Source organism: Rhinopithecus roxellana, chromosome 12 (assembly GCF_007565055.1).
Source record: "Rhinopithecus roxellana isolate Shanxi Qingling chromosome 12, ASM756505v1, whole genome shotgun sequence".
Classification (NCBI taxonomy): domain Eukaryota; kingdom Metazoa; phylum Chordata; class Mammalia; order Primates; family Cercopithecidae; genus Rhinopithecus; species Rhinopithecus roxellana.
Window position 1 is genome coordinate 66,464,712 of NC_044560.1, and position 27,987 is coordinate 66,492,698.

Genomic DNA, 27,987 nt, shown 5'->3' on the forward strand with positions numbered 1-27,987 from the left:
AGGAGAAGGCTATTTCCGTTTCCGTACGGAAGCAAAGGAGCCGACACCATGGCGAAAGCAGGGGAAAAGAGCAGCAGCAGCTGGAAGAAAAGCCTGAAACGGAAAGCCACTGCTGAGGAAATTCAGGAGGCTGCAGGCGCTGGGGATGGGGCGACGGAAAGCGGGGTCCAACCCCCGAAAGCGGCTGCTTTTCCGCCAGGCTTTAGCATTTCTGAGATTAAAAACAAACAGCGGCGACACTTAATGTTCACGCGGTGGAAACAACAACAGCGGAAGGTAAGCGAGGGGCGGGAGCTGCCGGGCGCCTGCGCGATGTTCCTGACGCTTAGAGGGGTCGCGGAGCGCACACATGTGTTTGTCTGCTGGTCTCAAAGTGTGTTCTGTGGCTCGGTAGGAAGGGTGGTGCCGCGGCCCACGTGTTCTGGTCCCCTCGTCGTGGTTTGGAGACTCTCGGTTCAGCCTTTTGCCTGAGCGTCAGGGTGGAAGATTTTCTTGATAGGCTGTTTCCTAGGATGCTGGATTCACAAGGAAAGTTGGAAGGCCTGTTGGCTTAGTAGTGAAAACTACGCCCTCCTGGCCCAGAAGGCAAAAGTCTCAGCCCTTTGGCCCGTCTAGGCAGCGTTGGTTAATTTGCAGAATCTGAAATGGAGGCAATACGTAATAAATCCAAAATCCAAAATATTGCTTCTCTGACTCCTGCAGCAGCTCTTTACCGCAATTAGTACTGTAAAGTTTCTGGTAATTGTATTTGTTCTTTAAGGCTTATCCTTATACGTTTCTGGTAGGTAAACAAACTGAAACGTAAAGAGGTTTAAACGGCTTGCCAAGGTCACAGTGCCCATTTCTGGTTAAACTGCAATTGGAAGAAAACGTTTGGTTATTCTTGCACATCATGGAAGTTCACACAATATTCTTATTACGTGTCTGCCTCCTCTAACTGGCCCTTCTGAGGCCCGGGACTGGTTCTTACTCATTAGTTCAGTGTCAAGGTGCTGTTTGAGTACATACAAGGGGCATTTAACTCATTCTGGTATGCACGTATTGGGGAGGGATGTCCTAAAAGATTTACTGGAGCTATGATTTCTAATCTGAAACCTGGTGGATTGAGGATCAGTAGGTGCTGGAAAGAAAAGAATATTTTTTATTTTGTCAACCCTTCTATCTAGAAATCTCCAGGAGAATATATAGATTGACAATACAAATACAGATAATCTTAATCCACCTTGCAAGCTCTTACTAAATTTTAAAAGTATGTTTTGATTATAAAATATGTATATAATTGGTGATGGTTTTATGGAAAACAACCTAAAAACTCATCTCCCATTCCTATTTTTAGTGCTTTTCAAGAGAAGCAAACAGCATAACCGTGGTGGTCTTTAGGATGCAACCAGTTAGGCAAAACAAAACACAACGGAAACCACATTTTGTACTTTAATTAATTTGAGACTTTATGGAAAAAGATTAAGCTAGTCAAATTTTAAATGTTCAAACTTGCCAGTTTAGATTTTTTTAAAAGAATCAAGGCCTTTGTTAAAGAAATCTTATTAATTGGCCAGCTCATTTGGCTTACAGTAGTAATTTAGGTAGAAAAATCCATGTCCAGATGCTTATTTCAATAGATTACAAAGATCGCCCAGTTCGAGTATTCATAGCATTAGTAATTTGTAGTTTGAGTATGTGTTTGTGATATAACTGGTTGTTTCTCAATATTGTTCTTTTTTTTTTCACCCTTTAGGAAAAGTTGGCAGCTAAGAAAAAACTTAAAAAAGAAAGAGAGGCTCTTGGCGATAAGGTAAATAAAATTCTTAGCTGTTTGCTTTCTGTCTTATATTAGGGAATCCTTCCTGATATTTAAGTTGAATTATTTTCTTCTAAAATTTATTGTTACATATTTCGTATGTATGAAGAAATACAAAAGTAATATAATAAACCCCTTTGTATCATTTACCCAGCTTAAGAAATAATGCATTAGCAAATTTTTTTTGCAAGGAAGCCCCCTGTCTGCTTCTTCATAATTGCTTTTCCCTCCAAAGATAACCACTCGTGAACTTTTTGATTATTTTTTCCATGCATTTCTTTTACCTTTACTATGTATGTTTGTGTACCTATACAGTAACACAGTGGTGGTGTTTTGCATGTGTTTGAGAGGTCAGCACCTCTCCCTGACTTTGGGAATGGGGAAGCTCCTCAGGTTAGGCCTGGAGCTTGGCTCTTGTGATGTGAAGCAAAGGTTTTTGGTCAGGCAAGGCTGGGGAAAGGCAGGACAGAGCCTCTTCTGGAGTAGGGTGATAAGGATGTGTTAAGCTTTAGAGGTGGTACAGAGGATATGAACCTGTGAAAAGTGAGAATGGGGAGTGAGAGGAGGGTGAGGATTATGGCAAAGAAAATAATGGATAATGCATCAAGAAAGAATTTGGCTATATTTGTGGTACTCATAAGAATTGAAATCTTTATTGAAAAAAATTTTTAGACTACTAAATACTCATACATTATTGCATAGCTAAGTTATTTTTATTTTCAGTGTATTTATAGTTACTCTTAGGTTATGATTTATTTTTGCAAAATTTTGAAAACATTCATGTCTCACCTCCCATTTCTTAAGATATCAAGTAAGTTACCAAATAAGGGTGTTTGAGGAAGGGAAAAAAATGTAAAGACTGTATACAAACTAAACACTCTACTATTTCATGCATTCTTTGAATAGTATTAGGTTAAACCATAGAAAATTATCAATAGTAGACAGTTTTGACCTACAGTATCCTAGTATGTCAAGCATGTTAGTCTCTTTTTAACTCTTTAGTAATCAGTCTATTACAGCAAATTAATGTTATGATCACCATTTGAAAATACCACCGTTCTTGCTTTTAGAGATGAAAGATGACTTCTTAAAACTGCCTCCTTTAAAAAAATAATTAAAATGTAATATTTGTTTCATAGAGTAATAAATGCTAAATAGTTTCAGTTTATATTTTCTTCATAGCTCTGCTAGTGTACATATATTTTAAATTAGTTTTAATGTACTCTTACAATTCTGTGCTCTACTTCTTAACAGTTCATTTACACCATTTCTTGGTCTAAGCTGAGTATGCATGATTGCTGATCCTAACAGTATTCCATAATGTTGTTGTACTGTAGTATGTTTAGTCATTACCTTGATGTTGAACATTTGCCCTGTTTGCTGCTTATTTTCATTATAAATAGGGATACTACATATTTCTTTGTATAAATTTTTCCCCCATTTACATTCCTGAACATAAATACCCCAAAGTAAAATTACTAGGTCAACGGAATAACAACTAGACTTTTATTAAATATTTCTGAGTAGCTTCCTGAAAGTATTGGAACAGTCATGTACAGATGTCAGTTTGTTATTTTTTTCCTTTTTTTTTTTTTTTTTTTTTTTGAGACGGAGTCTCGCTCTGTAGCCCGGGCTGGAGTGCAGTGGCCGGATCTCAGCTCACTGCAAGCTCCGCCTCCCGGGTTTACGCCATTCTCCTGCCTCAGCCTCCCGAGTAACTGGGACTACAGGCGCCCGCCACATCGCCCGGCTAGTTTTTTTGTATTTTTTTTAGTAGAGACGGGGTTTCACCGTTTTAGCCAGGATGGTCTCGATCTCCTGACCTCGTCATCCACCCGTCTCGGCCTCCCAACGTGCTGGGATTACAGGCTTGAGCCACCGCGCCCGGCCTTTCCTTTTTTTTTTTTTTTTTTTTTTTTGTTTGAGGTGGAGTCTTGCCCTGTCGCCCAGGCTGGAGTGCTGGAGTGCAGTGGCACGATCTCGGCTCACTGCAAGCCCCGTCTCCCGGGTTCATACCATTCTCCTGCCTCAACCTCTCGAGTAGCTGGGACTACAGGGGCCCACCACTACGCCCGGCTAATTTTTTGTATTTTTAGTAGAGACGGGGTTTCACCGTGTTAGCCAGGATGGTCTCAGTCTCCTGACCTGGTGATCCGCCCGCCTCAGCCTCCCAGAGTGCTGGGATTACAGGTGTGAGCCACTGCGCCCGGCCTATTTTTTTCTTTTATTTTTCTCCTGTTTGATATGTTTTCCCCTAGTAGATAATTATCTCGATCCCTATTTCTTCTCCTTGTTCTTTCTGCACAGTTTTAAGCCATTTCATTCAGTGTTGGCCATTTTTCTAGTATGTGTGTGGCTCTGCCCGGATTGTTAAAAAAAAAAACAAAAAAACTCTTATTCAATATTGTTATTAGGATTGATGTAGCAGTAGAAGTGAATTGATCTGAGGAACAGATTGAGTTTGGGATTATTTGTAGCTTTCTGTTGTTTTTCCCCAACCATAATATAATTAATGTAAAATCCTTCTAAAATGTAATCCTTTCTCTTTTACTTAGGCTCCACCAAAGCCTGTACCCAAGACCATTGACAACCAGCGAGTGTATGATGAAACCACGGTAGACCCTAATGATGAAGAGGTAATGTTAGAAGTCTTAAATTAGTTTGAATGATCACACATAATTGATAAATTATATATTTTTATATTGATATTTAAAGTGCTGGCTGGCGAAGTTGTATAATGGACTGGTTCAGCTAAAATGCTGGCATATTATCTTATTATTTGGTGTAGATTATTTCATAATTGATTTCCCAATAATGCTATAGACAAATTAAGTAAATATTTACTTTCTAGTAATCTATTTTATGTCTAGGTAAACTTTCACATTTGTTATATAATCCCTGACTAGTATTTTGGATGGGTTTTTTTGTTTTTGTTTTTTATTTTGTTGAGACAGGGCAGTGATGTGATCTCGGCTCACTGCACCCTCTGCCTTAACCTCCTGAGTAGATGGGATTACAGGCACCTGCCACCACGCCTGGCTAATTTTTGTATTTTTAGTACAGATGGGGTTTCACCATGTTGGCCAGGCTGGTCTCGAACTCCTGACCACAGGTGATCCACCCATCTTGGCCTCCAAAAGTGCTGGGATTACAGGCGTCAGCCACTGCGCCTGGCCTGGTAGTTTTAAAAGAATTCCTCGTACCATAGACTTTTGTAGTATTTGTTAGACATTTTGATACCTAAGAATAACATTTGATGCTATTTTTTGTATTTTCATAAATCTTAGTTTCAAGATAATCTTTAACTTTGCACATTCTCCTTAGATAGTTTGCAACAGTGCAGTAAAAGAAGCAAGATTTTAAAACTATTTTTTTAAAAGTTTCGTAAAGGAAACTTGGTTTGGAATGTCTGTTTGCTTTGCAACAGTGCTGCTATCAACGTTCTTTCACATATCTCCTGGTACAGTCATTCACTGATTTCTGTCCTTCCTTCAGCAAATGTTTATGGATTCACTTGCACTGTATTGGGATCCGTTTTAGGGATTTGAGATCCATCAGTACACAGAATACTTACACACACACAACTTCTACCCACCCAGAGCTTACATTCTAGGAAGGGAGACGAACAGTCAACATAATGAAATAAATAAGTTAGACATATGTTAGCCAATGATAGGTTACTAAAGGAAAACAGGATAAAGGAGATTCAGGACTACCTGGAGTGGAAAGAGTTTGCAATTTTATGTAAGTAAGGTATATGCATTTTAATTTATTTTGATATTTCAGACTTCATAGAAAAGTAGGAATTTGTACATACCCTTCACCCAGACTTCCTAAATATTCCCTCTTAAATGAGAGTAGGTGGCAGACATGGTGCCCCTTTATTCCTATACATATCTCATTTTGTTTTTTATTAGCACAGTTAGCAAAATCAGACAGTTAACACTGGTATACATTATTATCTGTTCTATAGATCTTACTCATATGTCACTAGCTGTTCCAATAATGTCCTTTCTAGCAAAAGAAAAGTCCCAGGTCATACATTCCATTGTAATTACCTTTAATTTCCTTAAATTTAGAACAGTTCCTCAGTCGTTTGCTTTTTGTGACATTGAGATTTTTTGAGTAGTACAGACCAGATATTCTGTAGAATGTACCTTAATATGAGTTTGCCTGGGATTTCTTCTGATTATATTCAGTTTATGTAGTTTTGACAGAAATACAGGTTGAGTGTCCCTTGCCTGAAATGCTTGGGACCAGAAGTCTTTTTTGATTTTTTTTTCTCCGAGATGGAGATTTGCTCTGTTACCCAGGCTGAAGTGCAGTGGCACGATCTCAGCTCACTGCAACCTCTGCCTCGCAGGTTCAAGCAATTCTCCTGCCTCAGCCTCCCAAATAGCTAGGATTACGGGCACCCAGCTAATTTTTGTATTTTTAGTAGAGACAGGATTTCACCATATCGGCCAGGCCGGTCTCAAACTCCTAACCTCATGATCCACCCGCCTCAGCCTCCCAAAGTGCTGGGATTACAGGCATGAGCCACAACACCCGGCCGGACCAGAATTCTTTTTGGATTTCAGATTTTGGAATATTTGTGATAGATAATGAGGTATCTTGATGATTGGACCCAAGTCTGAACAGAGCATTTATTTATGTTTTGTGTACATCTTATACACATAGCCTCAAGGTAACTTTTTTTATTTTTGGTGATGGAGTCTTGCTCTGTTGCCCAGGCTGGAGTGCAGGGCACAGTCTCTGCTCACTGCAACCTCTGCCTCCCTGGTTCAAGCAATTCTGCCTCCAGAATAGCTGGGACTACAGGCTCATGCCACCATGCCCGGCTAATTTTTTGTATTTTAGTAGAGATAGGGTTTCACCATGTTGCCCAGGCTGGTCTTGAACTGAGCTCAGGTGATCCTCCCACGTTGGCCTCCCAAAGTGTTAGGATTACAGGCATGAGCCACCCCGTCCGGCCTAAAGGTAACTTTTATACAATATTTTTAATGATTCTGTGCATGAAACAAACTTTCGACTGTGACCCCATCACATGAGGTCAGGTGTGGAATTTCCCACTTGTGGTGCCATGTTGGTGCTTTATCAAAAAGTTTTGAATTTTGGAATATTTCAGGTTTTGGGTTTTTAATAGGGAGGCTCGACCCTCTGCCATGAATGTTATGTTAAGTCCTTTTTCAGTACTTCTTATCAAGAGTCACTTGATGATTTTCTCCTACTGGTTATGTTTACCTTGATCATTTGGTTAAAGTGGTGCCTGCCAGGTTTCTTCACTCTGAATTTAATGTTTTTCCCTTTGTATGATAATTAGTAAGTATTTGGGGAGGAGATACTTGAATGTTACTCCTCAACTTACACTCACTGTAAATCAGTTTTTCCAGTTTGATAAGTGAGAAATTGTATATCACTATAGTTTTAATTTGCAGTTCTCATTTTGAATGAGGTTGAATATCTTTTCATATTTTTTTCCCTTTGATCAATTGATTGTGTCTCTTGCCCATTTTTCTACTGTGTAGTGATTTTTTATACAGGATAGTCAGGGTAGGCTTTATTGAGAAATTGACCTTTTAGCAAAGACTTGAAGGATGTGAGGAAATTTAGCATCCTTGGGCAAAAGGAACCCCAGAGAGAACAACCAAGCACAGAGAGAATACACAAGCTCCAAGGCAGACGTGTATCAAGTATGCTTTTTAAGAATAACAAGAAGGCCATTGTGGCTGAAATTAAGCAAACAAAGGGAGAGGATTGTAGAAGAGGTCCTAGGAAAGTATGATGAAGAGGAAAGACCAGATCAGTGCCTTTGTTGGCCAGTATGAGGACTTTGGTTTTATACTTAGTGAAATGAGGAGCCATTGGATGGGTTGAATAGAAGAATGATGTGATCAGACTTAATTTTTTAAAGTAGTTAGCTGCTTTACTGAGAATATAACTAGAGAGGTACGTAGAATAATTAGGAAGCTACTAAACAAATCCGGGAAAGAAATGATGGGCTTTCATCATGACCTGGGCCAGGGTGGTTACAATGAAAGTGGTGAGAATTGATCTGATTCTAAATATTTTTTCCCCTGGGTATATTTTGAAATCAGAGCTGCTTCAATTGCCTGACAAATTAGATGTGGAATTTCAGAGAAATCGAGGATTCAAAGATGGTATTAAGGTTTTAGACTGAGCAAATTAGAAGGATGAAATGGTCATTGACTAGATGTGGAAGACTGACTGAAGGAGATTTAAGGGGAAATCAAGAGTTCAGGACTCTTAAGAGTTTTTAGAAGAGATGTCAAGCAGGTAGTTGTGATATAAGCTTGGAATTCGGGGAAGAGGTCTTGACTGGAAATAAATTTGAGGATAACAGGCATATAGAGGGTATGTATACATAAAGGTTTCCCTAGAATATTTACCTACAGTAGGATAATTTTGACTCATGAGAATATGTAAATGTTTAACTTTACATGATTGTACCAAAATATTTTTCAAAGTAGTGGTTGTATCATTTTATACTTTTGTGGTACAAGAGTAGTAGTGTTCCTGCTCATCCACATTCTAACCAGTTCCTGGTATGTTCAGACTAATGATAAAAGGCTGTCTCATTGAGGTTTGAATTTGTATTTCCTTGTTTTCTTTTTTTTTCTTTTTTTTTTTTTTTATTATACTTTAAGTTCTAGGGTACATGTGCATAACGTGCAGGTTTGTTACATATGTATACTTGTGCCATGTTGGTGTGCTGCACCCATCAACTCGTCAGCACCCATCAACTCGTCATTTACATCGGGTATAACTCCCAATGCAATCCCTCCCCCCTCCCCACTCCCCGTCATAGGCCCCGGTGTGTGATGTTCCCCTTCCCGAGTCCAAGTGATCTCATTGTTCAGTTCCCACCTATGAGTGAGAACATGCGGTGTTTGGTTTTCTGTTCTTGTGATAGTTGAGCATTGTTTAATATAAGTTGTTTTCTTTAGAGATAAAACATGTCTTTTGCCCAGTTTTCTATCATGTAGTGTATTTTGATCATTTGTGGAACTTCTCTATTTGGATACCAATCCTTTATACGTATTAAAGGCATCTTCCAATTCATGGATTCTCTTTTTATTTTCTATGGTGTCTTTTGAGGACGACGACCAGAAGTTCTTGATATAGTTGAATTTTTGAAATTTTTAGCATTTAAAGCTTTTTATGTCATATTTAAGAAACTGTTCTCTTTCCTGTGATCCTAAGTTACTTTTTCTTTCTTTCTAAAATAAAGAGTTGTCTCTCATGTTTATTTACTTAATTGTTAGGAATTGTTTTCTGTTTGGTGTGAGAATGGAAACCAGTTACTTTCCTTGCTGTCTTTCACCCCAGCCTGTCCTTTTGCGCAGCATATATGTGTGTGTGTATGTGTGTGTATATATATATATATATATATACACACATACATACAGTTTATCCAATACCATTTTTGAAGTAGTGCAGCCTTTCCCCACAATGAATTGTAATGCCAAGTTATATATCAAATATCTATATATGCTTGGTCATTTTCTGGGCTATTTGCTTGGCCAGTTTGTCACTGCATCATTACTTTCTTAATTAGCTTCATAATAAGTCTTAATATCTGTAAGGGCAAGATGCTGCTTTCACTCCTGCCCCTAAATCCCCTCTCTTCAGATGTGTTTTGGCTTTTCCTAGGCCTTTGCTCCTCCATATAAATTATAAATGGCACAAAAATCAGATCAATTTGGGGATACATATATCCTCCAAATTGGGGATACATATGTATATATATAATATATATTTCTTAAGTCTTCTTTGAATAGTGAAACGTATTTCATGAATTTCATAGTTCTCTTCATGCAAGTTGACCCATAAATCTTCCTAGAGCTATTCCTGGGTATCTTACAGTTTTTGTTGGTGTAAACTGCATGTCTTTGAAAATTGTTTTGGTTGCCAATTTATAAAAATACAGTGGATTTTTGAGTAGTGATCTTCTAACCAGTAGCCTACCTAAATTCATTTCTAATTTGTTGGGATATTGTTTTCATTTTTCTGTTTTAGATAATCATTTCTGCAAATGACAGTTTTCTTATTTTGACCTGTTTTTCTCCCACTTTTGTGCCTTCTAGAACTTCTAGCTTAATGTCAAATAAATAGAAAAATCAATAGTGCCATCTTTGCCACATTCCTGATTTTCAAAAGAATACTTCCAATGCATCATCATTAATATTTGTGTCACTAAAGATAGATTATTAAGAGTTAAAGGTTAAGTAAATTTTATTTATTCTTAGGCTATTTTTTGTCTTGTTTATCATGAATGAATGTAGAATGTTATTAGATGTTTTCTTTGCAAATATTGAGGTGATTATGTGGCTCTTCTCTTTTATTGCATTAAGCATCATAACTAAATTGGGTTTATTTTTTGCTTAGAATTAATTATATCTATGTTCGTGAGTCAGACTACAGTAATGTCCACTTTTCATTCCTCATATTATTTTATTTTGGCTTTTTCTTTTTTAAATCAGTTTTTACCAAGATATCTATTCTCTTAGTCTTTTCTAAGTACTTTCTTCTTTGATCCTATTGAATCTTTGTTTTCTGATTCATTTATATCTCCTTTTATCTTTATTACTTTCTTCTGCTTCCTTTGAGTTGATTCTGTATTTATTGATTTGCTCAATATGTATATTTTCTAATGTGAGCAGGTATAGCCATAAGACTTTCAGAGTACCACTTGGGTATATTCCACAAATTTTAAAAGGTACTACTCTCATTATTGTTTAAATCTGAGTGTCTCTTAATGGAAGATTTGTCTTCTTGTAATTTCATTAGTTTTTTTGCTTGTTTTTTTTTTTTTTTTTTTTCCCTGTGATTATTTTCACCAACCAAGTTGATGACGGAAATGAAAGTAGTTCAAGAGTAAACATATCTCATTTTCTGCCCTGAAGTGATTTCTGACAATTTTATTCAGTTTTATACTTGTATTTTACACAGGAGAAATCCACTCCATCCTCTTCCTGTGTCCATTAATGTCAGTCCTTCCTGGTCTGTCTTTAAATCCCTTATCAGCTAGGTACTCAGTGTTCAGCAGTCCTGCTGAAGCTACTTTTAGAATTCTGGTCCAGTAGAGTATTTGTTTGATGTAAAATTATCCTTCTTCTCTGTTCTCAGGTTGCTTATGATGAATCTACAGATGAATTTGCTTCTTACTTCAACAAACAGACTTCTCCCAAGATTCTCATCACAACATCAGATAGACCTCATGGGGTAAACACATTGATTAATTTAGTTCTTGAATTCTTAATTTTCTTATTAGTTCTATTTAAAGTACTCTGTTCAGAAGAGTTAAACCTTTAGTTAACCACCTTAAAGAATGCCTGTGAATAAGTAAATAAAACGTAGCAGTGGTGATATGATGTAGGTTTACTAAATACGATTCTTCAGGATAGGATTTCTCAACCTCAGCGTTGTTAGCATTTTAGCTGGAGAATTCTTTGTTATCGTGAGCCATCCTGTTCATTACAGGATGTTTACCAGCTTCCCTGGCCTCTATGCATTAGGTGCCAGTAGCAACCACACACCACTACCACTACCACCAGTCATAACCATCAAAAATGTCTCCAGATATTGCCAAATGCGTCCCCTGATGGAGCAGAATTGCCCCTAATTGAGAACCACTGCTTTAGGATGATCAGCCTTTGATAAAAGAGGAGACACTCTGTTCCAGTTTCATGCTTTCCTCAGTGTTGCTTTCTATTAATCATAATAATCATTATTTCTTTCCTTATGTACCACATAAGATTTTTATTCTTTTTCAAAAACTATTCAAAATTTTTGTTATTTTGTTTTGCAGAGAACAGTACGACTCTGTGAACAGCTCTCCACGGTTATACCAAACTCACATGTTTATTACAGAAGAGGACTGGCTCTGAAAAAAATTATTCCTCAGTGCATCGCAAGAGAGTTCACAGACCTGATTGTTATTAATGAAGATCGTAAAACCCCAAGTATCCTTTTTTTTTTAAAGGAGGTTTTCCTGTCCTCTCCCTCAACCCCCTTAAAAATATATTTAAAAGAATAAGGAAATATTGCCTATAACTTTCAGAAAATAATTTTTTTATCAGAAAATTATATCTCTTTCCAAGAATCTATAAACTGATTTTTCCTTTGTATTCACCATTTATCAGGCACATGCTACAGCCAAGAGATTATTTTAACCCTTAGTAAAAGATGCAGAGATAAAACAAGAGACAACCTTCAGGAAATTCATAGGTGGAGTAAATGGATATGTAAACTGAGAAAATATAGTGTGGATGGTACAGTTAAACAGAGAAATGCAGGATAGAGTGGGGACCCTGTGATTGGTACAAAGTCTGCCCTGGGAGGAAGGACTTCCTGTAGAAATAGATGCTGAAGCTGGATCTAGATGGATGAGGGTGAAGCAGGGGAATGAGGCAGAGAAAAGCGCTCAGTGCAGAGGGACAACCATTTGGAAAGAGAGGGAGGAAAGGGCTGACCTAGTTGGAGATCTGCATATGGTTTGTTATGGCTAGATTTTATGTTGCCAGAGGTGGTGTCACAGGATTAAGTTTTTGAGGTAGAGACTTGGGCCCATGTTATGTGTTTGTTCGTCTAAATTTTTCTGTGAGTCTCAGATCTGAGATGAATGTGTCACCTGAACCCAAGGTATTTCTTCCTATTGAGATAAGAGACTTCATAAAGGATATGTAGGTTTGTTGTTATTGTTGCTATTGTTTTATTTATTTATTGAATGATGGCTGTGAGTTCAGTAGCTTTAAAGATGACCAATTGAATGAGTCATCTTTATGATTTTTAATTTCATTAAAATAAAATTATAAAGAATTTACAAAAAAAAAAAATAGGGACAAGATTTTCTGTGGTGCCAGAATAACATTTTATTTCTAATATCAGTGAACACTGTTGTTTTTAAATTAGGGACTTAAAAGGCTGTTTTTTAAAAATCTAACTTTTATGATTTTTATTGTTTTCAATATAACTTACTTTATCCACTTGTTCTAGTAGCTTTCCAGAAACTAAAATAAACTATAACAAGCTTTGTAATGTGTTTTGTTGGCCATATTGTAGTTTGGTTTACCGGATTAATGTATCAAAGTATCTGAAATCTCTTGAATACTTAACTACTCCAGAAAAAATTTGTTTTTAAGGTAGTTGCTACCTCTTTTTTTTTTTTAAACTGCCTCCACAAAGTGGTAAGGTCTGTTTTCCTCTTTTTATTTTTGGCAGTTAAAAAACAACTGTCATCACTTTGAGGCCGCTAGTAACCCTGCTAAGAAGCAAGCATTCATCAATTCAATAAATGTTCTATCCTTATTTTAGCCAGGGTGTTTTACATAGTCACACAGATTTCACCTATATCATCTATTGCCTTTAAAAAGTTTACATTTTCTGGCTGGACGTGGTGGCTCACACCTGTAGTCCCAGCACTTTGGGAGGCCTAGGCCAGCAGATTGCTTGAGGTCAGGAGTTTGAGACCAGCCTGGCCAACATGGCAAAATCGCATCTCTACTAAAAATACGAAAATTAGCTGGGTGTGGTGGCACATGCCAGTAATCCTAGCTACTTGGGAGGCTGAGGCACTAGAATTACTTGAACCCGGGAGGCAAAGGTTGCCATGAGCCGAGATGGTGCCCACTGCACTCCAGCCTGGGTGACAGGGCAAGACTGTCAAAAAAAAATATAGTGGTGATTCCTGGAGACTTAGCATGGGTTCAGGAATAAAAATCACAACTCCTAATGATGACACATGGCGGAAAAGTTGAAAAAACAGTATTTAGCCTGTGGGAAAGTAGATTCTAGGAACATGGCATCTTTCTAAAGACATTGGAGGGGCTACTGTATGAAAGAGTAGTGCTGAATGGTGGAAGTAAAGGGATATACTTTTTTGACTTATTCTAAAATAGAACATCAGCGGTCTAAACTGTAGAAACCTACTAGTGGCTTTGAGTCAGGGCAGCTGTTTTATCAAATACAGATTGCATTATTTGCTAGTTTTGTGATTTTAGTCAAGTTTCTTAGCCACTCAATTTCCTCATTTTTTAAATGTAGGAAATAATAACTATCTTTAGAGTTCCCACAAAGATCACATTATAAAGCATGGTGTCTGGTAGTGCCATGTGGTAGTCATTTTAGTAAACATGTGGTATAGTGAGAAGCATGTAAACTTTATCTTTACAGACCTACATCCTGTATTCATTATTTCTAAATGGGGAACTACTGGCATTTGAGGTAGGGTAATTATTTGTGCTACACTCTTGGCAGCTTGTAAGATGGTTTGCATTCCTGGCCTTTGGATTCTAAATACCAGTAACACCTCAGTCATCCTGACAAACAAAATGCCTCTGTACATTTCCAAATGTGAGCAGCTGTCAGCCAAGGGCTTAAGCTAGGTGCAGTCCCACCCTAGTTGAGATGTGCAGTTGCCTTGGTCTGATTTACTTAGGCTAATTTACTTGACCCTCTTCAGCCTCTTTTCCTCATTACTGAAATAGGCATGATGACTCCTGTTTTGTGTGATTTGTGTTAGGGATTAGCAGTAATGTAAATAAAGCCTCTTGTACAATGCAAGTACACAGGAAAAGAAGTTATTTAGAAACTGGTAAGTTTGGATTTTGTACTTTGCTTTTGACACAGACCACAATTTAGTGGGAATGTTCTAGAAAGGATTTAAGCCTTGATTTGGGGGTTGGAAAAAATGACTTATATTTCCTAGACCCCTTAATAAATACTTTTGGCTGTATTTCATGAAGTTTAACCTGTGGTGAATCTTTTAAAATGATAGAATTCAAACGTTTGCTGAAAAATCTGCCTGCAGTCTCAGCACTTTGGGAGGTTAAGGCAGGTGTATCGCTTGAGACCAGCCTGGGCAAGATGACAAAACCTTGTCTCTACAAAAATTAGATGGGCATGATGGCATGCCTGTAGTCCCATTTACTCGGGAGGCTGAGGTGGGAAGATTGCTTGAGCCGGATAGGTTGAGGCTGCAGTGACCCATGGTCGTGCCATTGCACTTCAGCCTGGACTGCAGAGTGAGACTGTCTCAAAAAAAAAGAAAAAAATTCCCATCCCTAACTAAGTGTTAGCAGATTAGTTGGGAAGAAAGGTGTTTTCCTGACTGTAACTCAAATAAGTGATGAATGCTGTGGTAGCAGTAAGAACTGAAAAGATTTAGATCTTAATTCTGACTGCATAAAAAGGTGACATTTGAAGTAGACCATAATAGATGAGTAAAATGTTGCAGGTATTCAAATTAGCAGAAGCAAAAAGTGCATGCTAGGATTAACATATATAGTACATAAGACTGCGAGTGCCTACCAGTTAGGAAACAGCTTGGTGTGGGCATAGGGTAAATAGGTTGAAAAGGTAATTTGTGGCCACATTATGAATCTCATACCAATGTCTTCTTTCTGTAGATGAGTCTGTGATGAGAGTAGTATGAAATTAGCTACAGCTGTCAAGACTGTGAAGGTATCTAGTTTGTTTTTCACTTAGCACATGAGAAACTATGGTATAGATACAATGAAACAGCTAAGTCCCATAGCTGGTTACTTACAGAACCAAGGCCTAAGTCCAGACTTGATTTTACAATCTGCATTAGGAGATGTACTTGAGATGGTGAGGAAAAAGGTCAGACCAACCACAATACTACTTTAATAATCTAGGTGGAAAATCTCGAGGACCTCACTACGACAGTAAGGGTAAAGAGGATGCTAAGTGAGGAAATTCTGAAGGTTAAAGCAGTTAAGATTTGGTGGGAGAGGGAGAAGTTGAAGATACCATAGCTTCTAATCTGGAGGAATGAGTGTTGATGCCATTGTAAAAAGATGGCAACATCTGCTTAGAAAGATACATATTATATGCAGATAGACTTGAAACCATCTGATTCTGGCCTATTTAAGTTGTTAAATCAGATGAAATGTGTTTGAAAATTTCTTCTAAACTAGAAAAGCGTAATACAAAGTGAAAGCCCTGTCCATTGCCATTAATATGCCTGCTTGTAATGCCATTAAGCAATAGCCAAGAATTACTCATGAAAAGTAAAGGTGTTTCAAGTGAAGGTCAGGTTGTGCCACAAAAACTTGAAGAACATTATATAGGTAGCAACCTTAGTTTGCAGCACCCAGAACTTCTAGAGTCCTTGGGCTGCTAGTCCTGCTGGTTGTAGGTAGGTGATCTTACATTTCATTTGTAGTTTAGCGTGTCTAGCATAATTCTCAATTTATGGGAAATGACAGTCAGTGAATGGCTATTAATTGGTTAGTTGATTATAATTTGTGGTACAGTAATCCTAAGTAAGGGCTGATCTCTTGCAAAATACTAATAACCTTAATTTCATAGAGGAAAGTTTAGGAGTCTGGTCTCTTGGGATGTTATTCAAAGTTGACAGCATATTCTGACCATACAAATGTGTAAAAGTGACATTTTGGGGTTATACATCTTCAGAACATGGAGGTAAAACACTGTATTTGCAGTGTTACATGATTGTAGAATCCCATCCTATTTTACTCCTAAGAGTAGTGGTCAGTTAAAGAGCTTTTTTTGACCTACTTTAGGGTACCTTAACATAACCTATTGAGGGTGATGATTAACTATTATATTGTAAAAAGAGAAAAAAAGGACTACCATAGTCTATTTTCTTGGAAGATTTTGACTGATTTTGAGCTTTTGATATGGTAGGAAAATGTCACTTCAGAGGAATACGTACATCTGCCTGTTCACTTGGGTACAGATTTTAGGGACCTTTGGATGTAGAGGACCAGTTATTTAAACAATTAGGTTGAGATTACAGAGTTCAATGTGTTTCTCTTAACTTTTATGAACAGATGGACTTATTTTGAGTCACTTGCCAAATGGCCCAACTGCTCATTTCAAAATGAGCAGTGTTCGTCTTCGTAAAGAAATTAAGGTAAGTTTTATACATTCCTTGATTGGCATTGATCTCTTCACAGTATTTGATTAGTAGATGCTGTTATCTTAATAGCTCTAATTTATTTTAATAATGGCATTTTTTCTCCCGATTACAGCAGTTTTTATCTATCAGTTTTCCTGGGAGACTGTGGTTAAGTTACAGCCGGCAGGCAATAGTCTTCATTACTATGAAGCACGTTGATTTTCTAATAGGATATTTTTTGTTGTTGCATTCACTGCATATTAAAATAATTTTAGATACGTCTTATTTCATGGGTTTGGTAAGCCATCTGTGGTAGTTTGTCACTAAAAAACGATAAATTTTGCAAATTTGTCATGTAAATTTTGATATTTGAAATTGCATTGGGAGGTATCACCAATTATTTATTTTTCATTATTTTTCTAGAGAAGAGGCAAGGACCCCACAGAACACATACCTGAAATAATTCTGAATAATTTTACAACACGGCTGGGTCATTCAATTGGACGTATGTTTGCATCTCTTTTCCCTCATAATCCTCAATTTATTGGAAGGCAGGTTGCCACATTCCACAATCAACGGGATTATATATTCTTCAGATTTCACAGGTGAGGAAGGTAAACTTGTTGAACTTTGACTTCAATCATGAAATATATTTTCAACATGAACTAATTTTCCAATATATTGTAGCAAGTATCATACAAGATAAAATGAATTATCTTTTGAACCCTGTAATAATGTTAAACAATAGCTCATTCAGATTAATTTAACTCTTTTTCTCTTTGAAGATACATATTCAGGAGTGAAAAGAAAGTGGGAATTCAGGAACTTGGACCACGTTTTACCATAAAATTAAGGTCTCTTCAGAAAGGAACCTTTGATTCTAAATATGGAGAGTATGAATGGGTCCATAAGGTATGTGCTTATTGTTTAAAAAAACTAAGTTATTTTTAAAGTATGAGATAAGAGGGTGGGAGGAGAGAGAGCATCAGGAATAGCTAATGGATGCTGGGCTTAATACCTAGGTGATGAAAATGATCTGTGCAGCAAACCACTATGGCACATGTTTAGCTATGTAACAAACCTGCACATCCTGCACATATACCCCTGAAAAGAAAAAAAGCTACAATATCTGGGTTTGATGATTAACCGTGGTTCATCTGAAGTATAAACATTAGTGGTTCTCAAAGTGGTACCAACACCATTACCTACGAACCTGTTAGGAATGAAAATTCTTTGGCCCGCAGACCTACTGGATCAGCAACTTAGGGGGTGGGGCCCAGCAGCAATCTGCTTATAAGCCTGTGTTATATGTGACTCTATTACATGTTTCTTGAGAACTACTGATAGTTTTCTTAGACGTTTGGAGATCATCATCTTAAATCATAAATGAAAACAATGAAAACTTTCAATGTTTTAAAACATCCTTTTTTGGTTTTTGTTTTTGTTGTGAGATGGAGTCTCAGCTCTGTTACCCAGGCTGGAGTGCAGGGGCACCATCTCTGCTCACTGCAACCTCTGCCTCCTGGGTTCAAGCTATTCTCCTGCCTCAGCCTCCCGAGTAGCTGGGATTACAAGCGTGCACCACCACACTGGCTAATTTTTTGTATTTTTAGTAGAGACGGTTTCACCGTGTTAGCCAGGATGGTCTTGATCTCCTGATCCGCCCGCCTCAGCCTCCCAAAGTGCTGGGATTACAGGTGTAAGCGACCGCACGTGGTCTAAAACATCCTTTTCTATCTAGTATAAGCAGTACTTCACTTAGTAACATTTTATTTTAAAATCACACACACACACACAAAGTAACTGCCAACATCTTTTATATTAGACCGAAGACTGACTATTCAGGGTCTCACACAAACCCAGTTTTTCAGTGCGTTACCTATAAAGTTCTAGGGACGTTAACTTTTACTATTTTACCTGAATTGTTAATTATATTTTTGTTTTCTTTTCTTCTTCCACTCCCCCACTTTCCACTTTCAGCCCCGGGAAATGGATACAAGTAGAAGAAAATTCCATTTATAAAATACTGAGAGAATAATATTGGATTTTGCTGAACAGGCCTATCTTGAACTTGGGTAATTTATTTTTGACAGAATACTGTCTTCAAAATGGCATTAGTTGATTTCATAAGCCTCTCACGTTTGGACAGATTACCAAATGCCATGAATTGCCACTGTGTGTTTATGTAGAAAATACAAATAAAAGTTATTTTGATGGCTTAGGTTTTCTTAAATTTAGTTATCTTGTTTTTGCGTAACTGAATAATTAAGTTGGAATCAAGATTCAGATTAACTTTCCTATTTGCATAGAACACATGAGAGGAATAAAATGGTTGGTAAATATTGGCTAACCCTTGATTTTTACACCAGATTAATCTTGGATTCCCAGTGTCTGGCACAGTTTTAATAACTTAAATGGAGGCCAGGTTTCTGGAGGTTTTAACATTCTCTTAAGCCTTCAGAAGGGTAAAAAATTTAAAGCAAAATGATCTACCAGGGTTTAAAGCAAAGTTGCAAATTACTGAAGCTAATCTTTGCTCCTGATTTTGAGGTGTTTGGTTTTTTGTGGCCAGGTTAGGGGGAGCTCTTTTTTACCTCATTACATGGTGCTGTAGTACTCCATTCAGGCACTGAAACAAAGTTAACCCTATAAGTAATTCATGCATGGAAACCTTGTAGAACTTAATAGCCTCCTCCTGACCTTACAAGAATAAAGGTTTGCGGTTTACCTTTAATTCCCTAGCAGTCTTGCCAGATGTATGGCATAAAGTCATGTAAGAAGAGTAGGTGGAACAAACTGTACAAACTTAACCCCTTCAGGTGTTCAGAACAGATTAATATACCATGTATTTAATACCAATAATAATGCAAAATAAAACTTTCATACTAAGTTTTATTGTATGCTGCCGCCAGTGTATATAAAACAATTACCCTTGTGAAACAGAAATTCATGAAAATTCAGAGAGGTAGATGTTAAGGACTGACAAAAGTAGAAGTTTGTATATTATGGCACATGTGTTACAGGGATAAGCTTTTGTACAGGCTTCAAATGTAGCTCTCTTGAATATTCACTGGATCATAAGGAGTGGTTTGGGAAACCTAAGATAGGAAAAAAAAGGTGAGTTAGGGTAAAGTATCAAAGAATATAGTTTTTAATTTTTTTCATGAATAACCTAAGAGAAACAGGATGGGAAATGCCCATGGTGCAGTAACCAGTAAAATCTTTCCCTTAATTTTCACAACCACTCTGATGTGTAAGTCATTCCTGTTTTATAAACAGACTTACAGATTAACTTGCTAAGATTACTGCCAAAATACATTCTGTATATAATAAAAAAAGGTTAATAAAGCTCTCAAATCAAGAAAAATCCAAACATCCTTAGAAAAATGAGCAGAGTATTTAGCAGGGCAGTTTGGCAGTATCTAGTGAAGTAGAAGATGCAACCACACTTCTAGTTACCTAGATAAACCCAGAAATAGAGAAACATGTACAAGGATATTGACTGTATTAGTATTTTAACCGCAAAGAACTGAAACACCTAAATATAACTCCATAAGAGAATGGATAAACGAAGGTTTCTACATATGATGGAACACAAAGCTATAAGTTATGCCTTAAAAAATAAGTTATGTTTTCTAACCATAAAATATTTCAGTTAAAAGAGTATAAACTAAAAAATTTTAAAAATGAAAGAATATTAAATTTTAAAAAGTGCACTAAAAAATTAAAACATGAGCATACTAACTTTATTGATATGGAAAGGTACAAAAGTGTTAATCTGAGATATTTTGTAACAAAAATGTTTAAGAGGCATTAACAGAATGCTATGAAAAATGTTTAATCTCACCTAAAATAGTAATAAACAAGACTTAGGGCTCAAGGAAAAAGCATTCTCATGTTTCTAGTGGAAGGAAGGCCAAAGTATTATATTGGCAGGGGATATCAAGTACAACATTGTAAAAATGTTAAATGTTCACTCCTTGACTAATTTTACTTCTAGAAATTTAATAGAGGTACGAAGTATATATATATAGTTGTTCACCAAAATCTTCACCTCACTGTAACCTCAAATTTTGGAAACTTAAATATTCAAGGAAGTATAATTCAATCACAGTACAACCATTAAAGATCTTGTTTACAAAGAATATTTAATGAAATAAGAAATTCACCATTTAAAAAAGGCAGAATGAAAAAGCAAATACTGATCCTTCAAATTTTTTATTTAAAACATTTTCATGGCACACATAAAATGTTTCATACAAAAACTACCTTAATTTTACATGTGTTTCCTCACTGTCAATAAGCCTGTCGTCTTATCTGCATTTTTTGTGTATACATGTTCTACTAAGTTTTTAATCCCGTATTATTTCTTCTATTTTGTTGTGTGTAAAGAAGGAAAAATTTTAAAAGCTGGAATCTCAAAAAAAAAAAAAAAAAAAAAAAATTCCTCTTAAAAGGAAATACAGGGCTGGGCACAGTGGCTCATGTCTGTAATCCCAGCATTTTGGGAGGCTGAGGCGGGCGGATCACCTGAGGTCAGGAGTTTGAGACCAGCCTGACCAACATGGAGAAACCCTGTCTCTACTAAAAATACAAAAATCAGCTGGGTGTGGTGGTGTGCACCTGTAATCCCAGTTACTCAGGAAGCTGAGGCAGGAGCACTTGAACCCGGGAAGCAGAGACTGCAGTGAGCTGAGACTGCCCCATTGCACTCCAGCGATAAAACTATATTTATACACATAACTCCAATGTAGATTCTTTACATTCATGCCACTCAATGTAGGTCTAGTACTATCAGCATCAGTGTAAGTGGGCAGTTGTAAGAAATGCAAGTTGTAGGGACTCACTTCAGACCTTCTGAATTTGAATTTGCATTTTAACAAAGTGATTTGCATATATTCAAGCTGGAGAAGCAATGCTTTGATGCCCAATTATTATTCTCCTAGCCCAAATTGCTTCAAATCTTAATATCCACCAAGCTGTTTTCTTATACTGCTGGGATTAATAGACATTATTTTACATTCTGGGTTCTCACCCCAGCCATATTTTTAAAATTGAGCAATTCATTTAAACACTTATCTGTAGATTGCTATGAACAAACTAATACAACTATTAACAGCTGCCCAGTATTTTATTCAAATGAAAATAAACCACTCTGTAAAGTGAATACAAGAACTGAGGTTAAAAAAAATCATTAATAAACCATAAAAATATGAAACTTCCAAAAACTACCATGAAGAATTAAATGAATAGTACCAGAAACAAAGAATATGATAATAAACAGTTAAATATGAAAGTGAATTACTTCTTCATGTGCATTTTTGTGCACATGACACCTGTTTTCAAAGGACTTTTTTTCCCCCTGGTACTTCAAAAAACTTAAAACATCTTAACCAATCATTGTATTTACTGGAAACATGTACTTATACAGACTTCCTGGACACTACCAGGTCTACAAAGCTTAATTAAGGAGGGCACAACTATGTAACAAGGTATTTTAGGAAGCAGCTTCCTGGGCTTTGGAGAGTCAGAATGTTAGTAAGGGGTGTGTGCCATATACAAAACCTTTTTTTAAAAAGTACTATTAGTTTGCCTCTCATAGGTCAATATTGAGTACATTCCCTAACTAAAGTACTAAGAATTTATAAAATGCAGCACCCTTCAGTTACATTTTAAATGATCCAAAACGTTTTTGGTCACGTCTCTTAGACTAACATACATTTGTACACATGGCATTTGATCTGGAAAGCACAAATTAATGTACTGAAGCATGCTTTAATAAAGCCAGCAGGGTCTTTAGTTTTTAATTCTCTGAAATTCAGTCCACTGTCTGTTTGCCACCAAGAACTCATATACTGCATTTCCTTCATGTTTCATCTTTAATCCAACAAATGAGAACAAAACATAAAGCCTGTTCTACCTCAGTCCAAACGCCTTTACCACACTGGCTTACTCAATTACATCTGATTTTCTCTTGCATTTCCAATTCCCAGTCTTTGCTATACTGCTCTACAGCTGGGTTTAGTCAGAGCAACAACATCAAAGAGTTAATCCAAATCAGCTGGTAGTACTTTAAGTTATCCCCATAAACAATGCAGTTTTTTAAAAAACTGTCTAAATATTTGCCAGGTACACAAAAAGAAAACTAGTACTTGGGGACTCCCAAGATGCATATGCCATTAGGCCGATGCTCTAAAAAGTGACAGATGGCTTGTTACAGCAGTGGGATTTTGTAGTAACTCTCCTATACCCTCTTTATGGTTATTAAATCCTCTATTTAACCTTCTTATAGTAAAATAGAAACGATTAGCCTTCATGACTACTAAGTCAGCAAGTTTCATGAATCCTTACTTTCCTTGCAAAACAGAAAAATACTGGAAATGGAGGGCCAAAGGAAAGGGCATGGGATGATCTTTTAAGTGCTGCAAAGAAAGAGAAGACTAGTTATTCCTACAATGTGGGTTTTGGTTTTAATTTAAGGAAACTTACCTTTGAAAGATTCATTTTACTACAAAAAGGAACAGACTTTCTGAGGCCTGAAGGGATTTGTACTTGAAGATACTCCAGTCAGCAGAGGGTCATGTTGAGCATTCTGCAGACAGAATTGTTTCAAGTCTGCAGCTGCCTGGGAAACCTATACATAACAAAGAGGGGAGGGAAGCGCCAGATGGTGAAAACATTTTAATGAAGGTTTTCTCAATCTTTGGAAATACTGTACTTCCAATAAAACAGTACTTCTCTTGCTTCAAAAGAAGATACTATATAATAATTGAAGACTTAAGTCATATAGTGAGCTCTTTTTTTTTTTTTTTTTTTGAGACGGAGTCTCGCTCTGTCGCCAGGCTGGAGTGCAGTGGTGCGATCTCGGCTCACTGCAACCGCCCCCTCCTGGGTTCAAGTGATTCTCCTGCCTCAGCTTCCTGAGTAGCTGGGACTACAGGCACGCATCACCACGCCCAGCTAATTTTTGTATTTGTAGTAGAGACGGGGTTTCACCATGTTGGCCAGGATGGTCTCGATCTCTTGACCTTGTGATCTGCCCGCGTTGGCCTCCCAAGGTGCAAGATTACAGGTGTGAGCCACCGCACCCAGCCTAGTGAACTCTTAATACTTAAAACCAATGCTTGTAAATAAGACTGATTTAAAGTATGTTTTCTTTTGTTTGGTTACTAGAAGAATCAGATGACTGAGTACAAACAGTAGAATTATGTTTATTTTTGCAAAGCACAGCACATCTTATTAATAATAGGCTGTTCAAGTGCAAACCTGAGGGTACTTAACATCTTGTTTCTTAAAAAAAAATTAAAGGTTCAACAAAAAGCAATAACATTCTAGCAAACTATTATTTTGTCTTGAAAGCAGTATTAACTGGAAAAAGGCTACTGTGAATGAACATAATGTGGGATAGCACATAATTTAGAAACGCAAACACTATAAGAATGCATTCAGTATACTGATCCTCAAATTTATCAGACCCTTATACTGTTGCATTTAAACTAAAACAAATTAAAAGAGGCATGCATTCTTTCACTTAGACATCTACTATTTCTATATATTCTGCTAAGGTGATGTAGGATATAAACAAAATAACCATAAAGCCATAGAAGTTCCTTAAGTCCTGTTTGGGTGGCTCTGTATATGTATATTAACACTTAAACCATATTTAAGTCAATAGTTTCTTAAAGGCAGGCTGCTCAGAAAAACTGTTAAATTGAAGTTTGCTATCAGCCTTTCAGTCACATGACACTGGGCAGAAATCTGTCACTGTCCAGTTTAATAACATTAAAATAGTTGATGGTACACGAACACCAAAACAATGAACTGAACTGTTCAGACGTGGAACATGAATAAAACATGCCCGAAATGCATCTAATATCTGAAGTCTTGAGCTGAGATTTAAGAAGTGGGAGAAATACTCATTTATTTTATTCTCAGTCTTTACCACAAGGAGGCTGGGAGCAGGTGTCCAGTCCATCCAGCTGGATATGTGACCTTAGGGAATTAATAGCATCACAAATGCTCTCTATACCAAGAACCCCTGCAGATTACAGCTGTACCTCCAACCTGATAAAATAATTCATCATCCTAAGATGAATCTAAATGCTTATCAAATCTATTTGTGTGTCTGGCTTATACAACAGTCCAGGGTAATGAGTTCCATAGGTTTAATAGCTCCTATGTAAAAGAAGTATTTTTACAAATGACTAAACCCCCTCATCCCCTCCCTTCCAAAAGAAGTGTAGCTAAAGTAGGGGAACAGTGGTGTCCTTTTTCAACAAATATTGTAACAATGTTTAGTGTTTTCATTCATATTAACCAGAAGGAAGCATAAAGAGTACCTGTTAATTTTTAAAGTGTAGGTGGGGTCCAATGTAACTCCCTTTCACAAGTTCCAAGCACCACTATGTGCTGCATATACTTACAGGCACTGAGAATACATAACAGCCAGAGAGAGCCCTGTTGTTATGGAGCTGACAGTTCAGAGAAAATGACAGACAAGGTGCTCTGTAGTAAAATGAGTAATCGTTTAGATAGTGACCGGGTGCCCACTTAAGGGAAGGTGTCTGAGGTGACATTGAAGCTGAGATCTCAATGACAAGAAATCCAACCAAATAACCATCAGTGAGAAACAGCATTCCAAACAGTGAGGAAAGCTGAGACAAAGACTCTAAAACTGGAACAAGCTGCTAGCACCCAAGGCACTGTAACAATCACCATCCAGAGGTTGAAACCCTGTAATCCTGGCCTAATTATTAGGTGCCCCTTTTCACTCTCAAAAATGTCCTGACCTACCTATGACAGTTTGTGAAGCACTTATGATAAGTTCTATCAACTGTGCTCAAACATAAAGGTTAAAAGATTGTACTAGTTTAAAAATCTCACAAAAAATCACCTAGCCCAGTCATTGATAAAATAGATACACAATGTTAAACCACATTTAGCAACATGTCTAAAGAAAAGCTCATTTAAAAGTCCCAAAGGGGATGCTCCCCTTCTTGCTACAGCCTTAACATCAGGCAGTAACTCCAAAACCAAATCATTTCTGGTGCCTTTAATGATCCCGACCAGAACCAGAAGGCTACTGAAGATTTAGGTAGGATCGGCTTGGGGGGATTAGGGGAGTAGCAGCTAGGGTTTTCAAGGTAAAGTTCTTGGAGTATTTTAGTTTGAGGACCTCATGTCATTTTCTTTGGAGACTAAGTATGTACAATTTATTGCTTTCACTATCCAGCCCCATTTTTTCTTTCTTGGTCCATCCTATCTGTGATGAAGGCATACCTGAATGATATATAATGGTTAATAAATAAATGATTTCGAATTTCAGAGCCAAATCCAGCCAAGACTCACTAGAAACCACTGTGATGAGGTAAGAATTGGGAGAGTAGAGAAATAGATTCCAAATTGCAGTGAGGTCTACAGCACTTCAAGGACTCTAAGTGAGGGGGATCCCACACCAAGACGAATGAGAATTTCTCTTCCCTTCTGAGTTGACCACAACTGAGTAAGCAGGTCCTTCACATTTCTAGTTAACAAAGCTAAATGGGAGACCCTCTCTCAGGGGGATCCTACAACAAGACGAATGAGAATTTCCCTTCCCTTCTGAGGTGACCACAACTGAGTAAGCTAGGTCTCTGACATTTCCAGTTAAGAAAGCTTAGAGACCCTACCTCTCTCACTCCACAAAACATTTCAGGAAGTAGTAAAGACTAGCCTGGTGAGTATAAAATCAAATCATCTTAGGAACTGGCTGCTTTTAACAGGGCACATGATTTACATTCTTGTTTCTTTTTTTAACTGCAGAAGTGTTTCACATGTAGCCTGACCTATTGTACCAGAAAGAAGCCAATCCATTCAGGACTGTAAATATCAGGAAATACTTAGAATAGCACTTGAATGTCAAGTTGTTCTATCAACACAGACAAAACGCTTTTTCTTCCAAAGTACCCCAAGACAAGGCCAATACTAACCAGACGCCAAAATAAGACCAATCATTACCCACAATAATCATTTTCTCGGGCATGCGGACCAGTCGATATCCCCAAGGTCAAATACGAGCAAACTGTGCCATAGGTATGAAAGGCACGCTTTGTTTGAGGTTGTACGGGGCACTAACCGGAACTTCACACTCCAGGATCGTTTCGAAAAATGCTGCTTTAATCCATAGTTTAAGTTATGCAATAATTCGCTTAAAAGTATGTGTTCAATGGACAAGAGAAGTTGAAGGTAAGAATTTAATACTAAAGGAAGTAGGTTTGGGAAAGATAAAACGGGGGGAGAAAAGTCTGCTCTGAATCAAAAGTCGGAAAATACCCTGTCCGATGAGAAACAGCAGGCTGGCGAAGTGGGAAAGGAAGGGTGCGGACGGCGCGCGGAGGCGCAGCTTGTTGGCGAGACCAGCCGACAAGTCGGCCAAGGGAGGTAGAGAGGGAGGAGGACCGGAATGTGGGCCACGGTTCAGCCCAGAGGCCAGCCCTCCTCGGAAAGTCCTGGGGCGGAAGGGCGAACTAATCGTCCCTCCAAAACACAGCCTAGACCCACGCGGCGCCTTCTCTAAAGCTGGCCGCTCCCCGATCGCCGCCACCGAGCGCGCGTCCTCTCCAGGGGAAGCGAGGGCCGGCGCGTGTCCCGCCCGCCCCCGCCAGCTGGGCCGCCGGATCCCACCCGCCGCTGCTGCAGCCGCCGCCTTCCTCCCGCCTCGGCCGCCCGCCCCAGCTCACTTTGACGCGGTTGAGCCCGGCCTCCAGCCGGAGCTGTTGAACCACTTTCTTCATAGCGGCAACGCTGGAGGAGCCAGACATGCTGCACACGACGGCCGGGCCGATTCGTGGGTCGGTGGGTCGTGGGCCGTGGGTCGGCGGGGCCAGACAACTAAGCAGCGCGCGGCGGGGGCGGGGCTCCGAACTTTGTCTCTAAGTTTCCGGTTCTGTGCTCAGCGACTCCACCCTCGATGCGCATGCGCGCCTTTCCCACCCTCTGTTCCGGCTCCTCACCAGGCCAGGAGCGCGAGCCTGGAGGAGGGGGAGGAGAAGGGGCGGAGCAGTCGGTGGGCGCGGCTGCTGGGGAGGCGAGCGCGCCTGGACTCTTAAGTTCTCCTTTCCTCTCCAGAGGGACCGATTAGGGAGAGGTAAGGAGACAGCTCATCGTTAGCCGCTAAGACCTAAGAGGGGGTCTGAAGAGGGCCAGTGAGGGAAGTCGGAGCTGTGGGAGTTTCTAAAAGGTCCGGCGGCGGGTGACCAGGAGGTCTCAGTTTTCCTCCCAGAGTTTGTGGGAGGGGTTGAGG

The 27,987-nt window shown here is 38.3% G+C and overlaps 3 protein-coding genes across 3 annotated transcripts in view; 2 read left to right on the forward strand and 1 right to left on the reverse strand.

The window, feature by feature from the left end:
- Positions 1–23: 23 nt before the first annotated feature.
- On the forward strand, positions 24–19,595 carry RPF1 (ribosome production factor 1 homolog). Its single transcript, XM_010382537.2, has 9 exons — positions 24–276; positions 1,736–1,792; positions 4,354–4,434; positions 10,949–11,044; positions 11,631–11,784; positions 16,639–16,721; positions 17,130–17,311; positions 17,492–17,618; positions 18,687–19,595. Exons 1-9 carry the CDS (start codon positions 49–51, stop codon positions 18,726–18,728), a joined length of 1,050 nt encoding a protein of 349 aa, XP_010380839.1. The 5' UTR covers positions 24–48; the 3' UTR covers positions 18,729–19,595.
- GNG5 (G protein subunit gamma 5) lies at positions 19,579–27,987 on the reverse strand. The gene is made up of 3 exons (XM_030942375.1): positions 27,425–27,987; positions 23,196–23,340; positions 19,579–19,804 (listed from the first exon to the last, which is right to left on the reverse strand). Exons 1-2 carry the CDS (start codon positions 27,503–27,505, stop codon positions 23,215–23,217), a joined length of 207 nt encoding a protein of 68 aa, XP_030798235.1. The 5' UTR covers positions 27,506–27,987; the 3' UTR covers positions 19,579–19,804; positions 23,196–23,214.
- SPATA1 (spermatogenesis associated 1) overlaps positions 27,810–27,987 on the forward strand; it is a 47,110-nt gene continuing 46,932 nt past the window's right edge. Inside the window, exon 1 of the mRNA XM_010382541.1 lies at positions 27,810–27,831. The gene's annotated coding sequence lies outside the window, so the exon portion shown is untranslated. The remainder of the gene's footprint in view (positions 27,832–27,987) is intronic.